The sequence below is a fragment of the Diplotaxodon limnothrissa genome, linkage group LG12 (assembly GCF_057381915.1).
Source record: "Diplotaxodon limnothrissa isolate DT_005_m linkage group LG12, D_limnothrissa_male_GT1.1, whole genome shotgun sequence".
NCBI lineage: Eukaryota > Metazoa > Chordata > Actinopteri > Cichliformes > Cichlidae > Diplotaxodon > Diplotaxodon limnothrissa.
Window position 1 is genome coordinate 18,005,215 of NC_140607.1, and position 10,949 is coordinate 18,016,163.

General features: G+C 43.7%; 1 protein-coding gene across 1 annotated transcript; it reads left to right on the forward strand.

The window, feature by feature from the left end:
- The first annotated feature begins 9,648 nt into the window (after positions 1-9,648).
- Positions 9,649-10,626, forward strand: LOC146621113 (uncharacterized). The gene has a single exon (XM_085368140.1). It carries the CDS (start codon positions 9,649-9,651, stop codon positions 10,624-10,626), a length of 978 nt encoding a protein of 325 aa, XP_085224266.1.
- Positions 10,627-10,949: the final 323 nt, after the last annotated feature.

Below are 10,949 nucleotides of genomic sequence, written 5' to 3' on the forward strand. Positions count from 1 at the left end.
CACTCCAAAATCCAAGTTTCGATTTATCTTGACGTTTCCTTTGTTAGATTTTATCTGTGTATGTATCTGTAAGTTTGTTTGTTTTTTTCCATTATTTTCTGAATTTCTTTATAATTTTATCCCATAATAAGTTTTAAACTGGTTATCATCGTTGTAATTTTTGCTAGGCTTTCATTTTTATTATGCTCGTCCATTTAAGTCTTATTTATTGAAATTTCAATTTACATGCAATTGCCTGGAAAGCACTTTGGCTCAACCACTGTTGATATAAATGCACTATAAAAATAAAATTGACTTGACGTTTGTTAGTTATGTTAGTTAGTATTATGCTCATTCATTTCAGATAAAATGAGGCCTTTTCACAATTTTATACTTAGTAGTATACTAAGAGTATTCTATATTTTATCTTTAATAATATTTAAATGTTAAAAAGTCAGTGTGAGTTGTGGCTTATGCTTTTGATGTGCCATTCTGCTTATTTTCTGTGTCATTTGTAAACACAACACTGGTTCATCCCCTTGACTTAGGTGTATTTTCTTATGTTTACATCTCATTAAATAATACCAACAGTTATCTCAAGGCATTTTATATTATTTATTTATTTTATTGTGTTTATTTTTATAACACCTGTCTTGCACAAGTACAGTCTGAATGCTTTGTTGTTCTAAACACATTTGCTTTCCCAAGAGGAGCACTATGGACTTTAGGTAGGTTCTTCTTGCTAATAATTTTTATTTTATTTTAATATAATTATTGGTGTGGATATTATGGATATTAAGTGCCTACTACCTGTTCCACAATATGGAGGGGTGGGGGCTGCTGTTGTAAGGCTGGTATTGATTTATTAATTGAGTTCTTTTCTGTGAATTTCACTCCCCCCCCCCCCCCCTTTTTTTTAAAAATTGTCTTTCTTACATGGTAACCGCGTTAACCTTTGCTTCCTTTCTGTTGTCAGTGCGTTTCATAATAGTGTCATGAGACACTTGTTTATGCCAGTAATTTCCCAGAAAGAGCAGACATTTGTCTCGTGATAGGTTGTTACTCTTTGAACAGTTTAGTTGAAACATATGCAAGCACAGTGATACGTTCCATTCTTAAAACTGTGTATTTTTTTAGGCCACAGTGATTTGGTTAAGCTCTGCATCAGCAAACAGTGTGTTGACTACAAGTGGATTCAAACTGCAATTCTGTGTGTGATGAACCTGCATTGCCTGTGCAAAACAGATTAACATGTAATCACTTGCTAAGAAAGCAATGGGAAGTCAGGCTTGTTTATAGAATGCAATTCATATGCAATGGTAATTTGAAGAGCTTTGTATATGATGAATGAAAGGAAATTAAAAATGGGAATAAATCAATTAAAAGAGTTTTTAATACTTTTAAAAGTTACAGTTGGTCAGAAATGTAGGAAAGATAAAATGCTAATTCACCATGTTTAGTTCAGTAGGTATACTGCCTACAGATATCTAGTATATGCACACCTTTCAGAAGAGGAAGCATTGACTGGCTGACAGGTGTTCCCTTTACTGCACCATAAGAGAGATGTGACTGGAGTCATCCAACTAGCTCAGGCCAATTTAGTGGCTCAAGGCAGTCCATTAAAGAAAGCAAATGCGGCGTGCAAAAACACCCTCAAATTTTGATACCCTCCTCCTCTAACCAAATATGTTTATTTGGTTAGATGCTTTGCATCTTTTAACACTAATCTAGATTTTCACATTTATAATTCAAGTTTGAATAAAGTATTAATAAGATCTTAAGGTTAGGTTGTTGTTTCTAGAAACTTTTCTTTTGAACATATTACATAAAAGCATCACAATCTCTCCACAAGCTTCAAAATCAGGTATTTGCAAGCATTTGCAAACTGGAAAACAAAGGGAACGTCTTTAATGATGTCTAAAAAATTATTCAATTTGGGAAGATCAATTTTGTGAATAATAACTGAGGCATTATACACCACTTCATGTACTCAACAAGCGTGCAAAAAGAAATGCACAGTGCACAATGTAGCTCATTATTAATGAAGTCATGACGAACATTATTGTATAGGTGTCCTTTGTCAATATGGCACAATGACACCACTTTAATAAGGTGAGCAGGCCTCCAATTTTACATAAAACAAGACTGAATAGCTCTTAGGAAAGCTCTCTAACCATGATGTCACAGTGATTCCTCTCAGCTGCACCTCCTTCACAACTTTCTGGTGCTGCTGCATCCTTCTCTCCACTCTCTTGCTGAAACATGTACTTGCTGACAACCTCGTAGAATTATGTGAGGTAAGAAACCTCAGAAATACTTCTTGCAAAATTTCACAAAGATTTTAAAACCAAAACAAGGCTACTGCAGTTGCAGCCTTCTGGAGTCTGGTTAAGCTCTTTGCACATCACAGACTCAGATAAAGAGTCTTTTAACACTCAGTCTTTGACTCAAGTTGATAACCAGGGGTGCACATAAGTGGTCCGCAGGTAAGCATGTGCTGTCAAAATAAAAAACACGCACCAGATAAGAAGTTGCAACGCGCATTTGCGTACATAAGATTTTCTGGAGGAGGACAGACATTTGTTTAGAACTCTTAAAGATGTCGAAGAAGCAAGCTCCTTTAAGCAATTACTTTGGTGTTCCTCCACCTCCAAAGAAATGTCAAAAGAAGTCAGAACCACAAAAGAAGCACGTGTTCTCGGAAAAGTGGTTACAGGAGGTGAGCTGGCTTCAGACAAATGATGAACGCACAGAGATGTGGTGCAGAACTTCTTGTCTGGTGCGCATTTTTTATTTTGACAGCACATGCGCACCTGCGGACCACTTATGTGCACCCTTGTTGATAACTCCCTCTTTACTTAGATTGTTCAGTCACACACAGTTATGCAGAGTCCCCTTGCAGCTGGTAGGTCACACCCAGATTTTCAGGCTAGGATTTTCAGGCTAGGATTTTCAGGTTGGAGACACTTTCTTACTGACTGCATATATATCTGTGTAGTCAGAAGCCTTCAGGGCTGCAAACAGTACTGAGGACAGTGGGGAAAATCAATGGGTTTTCCCCACTTCCCCACATCCAGCACACTGCTCAGGAACACTGTCTGAGCAGAGCTAACAAAATGATAAGGTCTATTCTCTCTGCTTACAAGGTTCTAAAGGTTCACAGCGGGTAAAATAAGTATGAAACACATCACCAATTTTAAGTACATTTATTTCTAAAGGTGCTAATTTAATGCTAACATTAAATTCTGACCAGATCTCCAGTCCACAAAAATAAACAAAATAAATGGTAAATGGCCTGCATTTGTATAGCGCTTTACTCAGTCCCTAAGGACCCCAAAGCGCTTTACACTACATTCAGTCATTCACCCATTCACACACTGGCAATGGCAAGCTACGTTGTAGCCACAGCTGCCCCGGGGCGCACTGACAGAGGCTAGGCTGCCGGACACTGCCGCCACCGGGCCCTCTGACCACCATGAGACTGTTTTTTAAAAAAGTATTGAACACATGCAGAACAAGAGGTGTGAAAGGCATGGAAAGACATTTTGTTGCTTTGTCAAGTACTGAAGGTTCCAGTAAGCACTGTTGGGGAACAGAGAGAGAGAGAGCGAGAGAGAGAAAGAAAGAGAGAGGCTTTTCTTTTGTTCATGTGTGCTATATATTTGTAATATGCCCTTTTGTATGAGTATAAGAGTATCAGGCACGTTAGAAAGCTACGTTAAGAGGACAAGTTTTTTGAGACAATATGTCTGTGAAGGTTCTCAGTCATCCAGGTCATGGTAGTCTAAAGAGCTTGGAAAGAAGTTTGGACTGGACGTCTCTAAGTTGCTTGAAGATGTTTCACCTCTCATCTGAGAGGCTTCTTCAGTTCAGTTCAGTCAAATGGTGGAGATTCCCAGATTTAAGTCCTAGAGGAGAGTCCCCCCAAGGGGGTCAAAAAGCCCCCTGTTGCTCCTCTACCTGATCACATGAGCCAAGGTGTGAAAACGGGAGTAGGTCACAATCAGCCAAGGGTTATGGGTGAACCCGCTGTGAAACCTAGCCCCACCCTATCATGTGATTTCATGAGGTCAAACAGGCCAGGATGTGTGTGGGTGTTAAGGCGTCCGGGAAAAGATCTCAGAACTGGATTATAGATGGCAGACAGTTTTGTGTCGTAAACCACCGCCTCTGTTCAAAGATGGTCGTTCACAGTGGACATAGATGGCTTCTTTCACTCCTCTTTCAATCATGAACTGTGCTCCACCGACCCCCTCCCTCTCAGGACGATTACAATTCTTGGAACATCTGTGATGGCCAAAACATGTCTAACATGTCCCTGTGGCAATTCCTCACGGTTCTCACAACCGCCACGCTTCGAGAAAGGTCAAAAAAATCCATGACAGATAGATAACTAGATAGATAGATAGAAAATGTATTTATTTATTCATATAAATGACATAAATATAAATGAAATAACAAGAGAAAAGAAACAAAAAAACTTGAAAAAACATCAAGTTTTCATGAATATCTCTATAATATCTCTATCTAGTGTGACCTCTGTGTTATGGCTCTTTAAATGAAGGAACAGGGTCAGGTCAATTTTATAGCAACAGCCCCTTTTATTCAGTATCTGAATGACAAAGTGCAACAAAGTGGTTTTAATTCTTGTGGAAAACCAGCGCGAGCCGTCTGTGGGAATCCCTCATCACTTAACATTTAACTATGTTAAAAAAAGTTCAAGTAAACTATTAACACTATAGGTGCGCGCATCTTTTCCAAGCGTGGATGGACTGTTAGCGATCAAATAAATAAATAAGGTTGTGTTAAGGTTCAAATATTGAGGAAGGAGAGTACAAACAACCATGGTCCAAGAGCTTGGTCAAACAATTGATTTTAATGAAATACACGCGTGGGAAGACCAGTTCTGTTCGCAGACAGGGCTAATCTTCGACTACTCAAAACATAAACAGATATTTTATACCATCAGGGTATATGTTATTTAATGACGCCCCCTCAACGTCAGATCCAATATATGCATACGTCAATTCAAAACCACAATGACTTTTAACACAATTTGAAAAGAACATTGTCTTCGTCTTCACGGCAGGTATTTCCTGTCACTGCCGGATGCTCGCTTATCGTCTTGACACATCAGCAGCAGTTCTGCGACAAACTGCTCTTTTGCAACCCCGAGCAAAACATGATTAAACTTTCACCTATAAATGATTCTCTCTAACTGAGTGTGTGTGTGTGTGTGCTAACCACAATTGCACCCTATTTCACCTCGCCGACTAGCTCCTGACCTCTCACCAGACAGAGAGACAGAAGCCACTCTCATATATGTAATAACCGAACTGAAACTATGTATATGTCATCTACTGAATAAATGTTTTAATCAAGAATCTCTACTAAAGGCTTAATACAAGAATATGAACTTGTAAACGATAATAAAAAATGACCTGATATAAGTGTTTTGTAAGCATGTATTGCAATTCCTTCTATGTTCTAGTTTCCCTCAGCATGTATCACCTGGACAGTCATGCCAGTGAAGCTTAAGACCCTTAATGAACCGAACATCACCTCAAAATAAGCACCGATATGCAATATGTATAAAATAGTTATAACTGCATCTGGAATACAAGGTTAATATGATAACAGTATGCATAAACATCTTAAGGCCATCTTAAAGCTATCTGTTACATTGTTAAAGCAATGATCATACTGCAGATTATATTGTGCTGGTAAAATACTTTTGTTCATCCCCACAGTTGTATGATGTCCGATGTCTGTCTGCTGTTTACCGGAAAGATTAAAAAAAAAACAACAACAACAACAACAACAAACGCTGTTTGCATGAGCATGTTTGTGGCTAGCTAAGTAACTTAGCAATGCTAGTTAAGCTAACACTGCCATTAACCCAACCACCATGCTACACAATGAACCCACTAGGTGCCGTGGTGATGGTGCGGTGGAGGCTGCAGCTGCTAAGGGTTCACTACTGCTGAAGCTTTGGATGGCTGCCAAAATGGCTCTTCCAGTTGTAACACGTGTCACTTGGCAGTTTGCTGTCTTCTGCTGTGTGTTTGGCAGTTAACTCACTCCGGTGCCAGTGGGTATATTGTTCGTAAGTGATTTTTGCCATTTTGTTTGGATCATTTATTGTTGTAGGCATGGGACACACAACACAGGAGCTCTAGTTTTACACTCCGACTTTATTCACCTCCAAACATGAACTTAGCATATTGCACCCAAACACAACAGAACCCTTCCTCCAAGCTTGGGTGTGAGTGAAGCCCTCTAGTGGGTCGCCACACGTGCCCCGCCCCCCCTCCCGAACACCCAAACAAACAGTCCACTAGTCCAGGACCCAGGGCTTAATCAAATGTCCAGAATGTCTGAAATGGGGAGTCCGAGAACTGGCTGTGTGCTCACCAGGCTGGGAAAGACAGGCCAAACCCTGGCCGGATGAGCGACTGTGGGCACGGAGCGATCTCAGAGGCAGGGTCAGAGTCCAATGTTCCGGCAGCAGGTGGGTGGCCATGGCGGGGGGCCCGGGCTGGGACCACAGGAGCATCCTACAGAATGTGTGCAGGCTTAAGTCGGTCCACTGAAACTACCTCCTGCCGGCCCAAAAAATCCAAAAGAAAAAGCTTGGAACCTGGTTCAATAACCCGAAACAGGCTGTCGTAAAGCGGACGCAAGAGGGGATGATGGGCGTCATGCAGAACAAAAACAAAAAAAAGAAGATTCCAACAACCGCAGAAAAAAAATGTCTGGCAGGCAGTGGTGCACAGGGCCAGGGACCGAAAAGGGGCCTCCAGGGGAGCGGACACCCGGCACTGAGACATCAAAACATGGGGGGGAGGTCCCTCAGGCAAAAATTCCCCGGGGACACAGAGGGGTTGGCCAAGGACCAGTTTAGCAGGAGAAACCCTGATGTCCTTCTTGACCGCACTGCGCAACCCCAACAAAACCCAAGGCAGACGGTCGACCCAGTTACCACTCGTTAAGGAAGCACGGAGAAAGTGCTCGCACATCCCATTAGCCTATGGGTGGTACATCGTGGTGCGGTGGACCTTGACCCTCCGGCAGCCATGGTGGACCATAGTTCCGATACGAACTGAGGGCCTCTGTCCAAGGTAATGTCAATGGGGAGGGGGGGGGTACCAAAACGCAAAACCCACGTGGACACCAACGCCCTGGCCACCACCTCCGCTGTCATGGAAGCCAGGTGAACCACTTCCGGCCACCTGGTGATGCAATTCACCCCAGTCAAAAGATGTGTGAAACCCTGCGACCGTGGAAGCGGTCTGACGTGCACATGGTCGAAACGCCTACCAGGTACGCAGAAAGGTTTGAGGGGCGGCTGAGTGTGCATCTGGACCTTCGAGTGTTGGCACAGAATGCACGCAGCAGCCCAACTCTTTACCACTTTCCGCAGGCCCGGCCAAATAAACTTGTCCGTGACCATCTTGACCGAAGCCCGTAAGCCCAGATAAGAGAAAGCATGGATGGAGTCAAAACACGATTGCTCCACGAAAGGGAAGACATGTCGCACAGCAAACGTGGACTGCCATCCCACACCGGCATGTCTTCCAGCACGAGGCCCGTCTGTGAGGACCGAAGGGCGAGGGCGAGGAATAGCCCGTCGTCCGAACCGAGCAAGGACAACATGTTTTCCATGAGTTAATGAGCCATGCCTCCGCCCAGCCTGGAGAGGGAGAGAAGTTTCTTGGCTCGCTCCGCACCAGAGAGGGTGTATCGCCGCAGTAGTAGGTCCTTAACGGCAACATATTTCCCTTGCATGGGCGGGTCCTTGAGGAGGGCCATCACACAGCGGGTGGTGTTAAGTCTAATTGTTGAATGTTGCCATTGTGTTTCTTAAATTTGTACAGTCTTAGTTCAAGCAGTAGGATCAAAGCCATTCCTTTGATCCTGACCACCTCTCCAACCACTCTGTGCTGGGGGAGGTTTTATTGTAGATACATCCTATCTGAAAGATCTGTTTCTTTTGATGTAAGCTTCCTGGGTTTACGACCCTTTGGTCAGCAGGAGGTCTGACACACACACACACACACACACACACACACACACACACACATTCTTACAGACGTTCACACATATACATAAAATTCTTTGTCTTAGAACCAAGGGGGCGTGGCTTTGTTCTGACATGTTTTGTGTGAACTGTCTCTCAATAAAAGGTAGCAGGAGGAGGTCAGATCTGGGGGTCATTTTCGTGGTGGACACAGACGAGGCCTCCCTTGCGCAAATAATCGATTGATCGACTGTCTTGTTTTCTTCATGATGAATAAGTCTCTAGAATTAGTGGGGCTTGTGGAAACACAGACCCAACAGGTGGTTAGCGGGACGAGCAATGGCACCACGTGATGAAATTTTATGTCCTCAGCTGAGATGCTGTGGAGAGCAAACTGAGCCTCCACGTGGATGAACCATGACGAGGGGTCATGGAGCCACAACTGGAGTGCCACGGCAAATGTAGCCACAGCAGGAGGCAGAGGGCCAGCAGTAGCGGCGTGTCCAGGGCGAACTCCATGGTTTGCTGCGTGTTCAAGGTAGGGTCACCAATATGGAGGCATGGGACACACGATACAGGAGCTCTAGTTTTACACTCCAACTTTATTCACCTCCAAACATGAACTGAGCATATTGCACCCAAACACAGCAGAACCCTTCCTTGGGTGTGAGTGGAAGCCTCTAGTGGGTCCCCCTTTGTGAGTGTGGACGCTTCATCTCTTTGCTCTTTAAATGCTTTGCTTCTTTTATTGATTTTTATTGATTTTTATGCTGATTTTTTCCCTTTTTTCCGTATGAGCTTACCTGCGATAGCTTCTGGACACTTATAGATCATTAGGACTAAAGTGTTCTTAACAGAAACAGCAACATTTTTATAGTTACCTTATCCTCAGCGCTCCGTGTGTCTGTGGCCTAGACACAGCTGAAGCCTGATTACAGCGTCTGGGCACCGAGCAGCCTCAATACCCTGGAAAGGTGCTAACCGCTAGGCTAACTAGCAACAAGATGCCTTCCCTCTCCACAGATGACTACCACAGCCTCCTGCAGAAGATTGCAGTACTGGAGACAAAAATTCATCGCTTAGAAGTAAACGTGGAGGTAAATGGACTGTGTGGAAATGAAACAACCTTGCCTTTGATTCAAAACAATGGCGATGAGCAAGCTAGTACACAGCTAAGGAGCACAGATAACATGACCAAGAAAGTAGACTTTGTGCACTATTATAAATCCTCAAGCGATAATCCCCCCTTGGACTGTCTTGGTGCAAAACCAAGACATAAATCATGTCTCCTAGAAGGGGGAGGACGTATCACAGGCAGGGCACAGCGAGCTGAAATCTCTGAAACCGACTGGCCTTCACTTCCTACGAGACAGAGAAGCTCTTCTACCCCTGTATACGAGAGGAAACAGGACTGGACAACCGTGAATAGGAAAGTTAACAACAAACCTTCAAAACAACTGAATGTGAAACTGCACAACAGATTTGCTCCACTATCAAAGGACCCTGGATCTATATCGGACAACCATCCATCTAAAAGTAGCGAAGTAAGGTCCGAAAATCTTTTCAAAAGTAAAAGGCCACTGGGAAAGCTAAAGGCTAGGCCTGAAACTCTGATTGTGGGTGACTCTGCCGTAAAGGATGTACAAAGGATGTGCGGTAAGAACACTAAAGTCCTCTGCTTTCCTAACGATATGGTCAACAACCTGAAGGAGAGAATTCTTCAAATTGCAGAGGAATATCCAACTGTGACAAACATTGTTCTGCATACAGGGTCAAACGATGTGTCCAAACAACAGTCGGAGGTTCTGAAACGGGACTTTACTGGATTATTAAATACTGCAAACTCTCTGAATGCAGCTGTATTCATCAGTGGACCTGTACCGCCGGTCAGAGGAGGAGACGAGAGATTCAGCAGGTTGTTTACACTGAATAAATGGCTTATATCAGCATGTGCTGACCACTCAGTGCATTTTATCAACAACTTTAATATTTTTTGGGAACGCAGGCATCTGTTTAAAGCAAATGGATTTAATTTTAACAAGTCAGGGGTGAAACTGTTCACCTCCAACTTGTTTTATTCCATACGTCATCCATCTGTGCTTGGTGCCAAGGCTGAGATAAACGAGGAGTTATCTCATAAAGAGGAACAAACAGTACTCCAAGAACAGACAAAGCCCAGCAGAAACCTTGAGGAGGAGCTCCATCTGCCCCCACCCGGGAAGAGCCTCAGAAAGGAGAGACATCTGAGGCAAGAAGAGGGGTCCCTATTTGCCTCCAACTCTCTCAACAACACCAACGACCAGGACCAGGACCAGGGACCACGATCTTCCCCAGTCCCCCAAACCCCTGACAGGCCATCACCCCCATCACCCTCCTCCCCCTCCCTTTCTCCCTCCTCCCCACACCTGAAATTCACTGAGGAGATGATGGAGCGGGTCAATGCTGGGCTCAGATCTACCCCCCGGCCCAATCCCTTTTTGTCCCCCATAAACCCCCCACCAGAGCGGCCAAAGGTTCGCCATCGAGCCCCACCCTCAACAGAGCAATCGAAGTCACATTGCTCAGCCTCGCCCCCTTTAGTTCCTCCTTACCACCTTCATGCTCTGTCTCCGAAGTCTGATGTGTGATGTGTGGAGGGTCCAGGCTGCGAGGATTATGGCAGTGGTGACTTTTCCCAGGAGAAGCTGGGACCCTGTTTACTAGAAGGTTTTTAAAATCTCTGTACTTTTAGGTGACAGAAGGAGACATGTGGCCTGGTCAAAACACAGAGAAATGCACTCTAAAAGATCTTTAAATATAGTAAACATACCTTGTGTGCCACAGACTGCTCCCAAACACGAGGGGACAAGTAATACCTCTAAAACACTTAAGTTGGCTTTATTAAACGTTAGATCGTTAGCTGGGAAAACATTTTTAATTAATGATTTAATCACTGAGCACAGCCTTGATT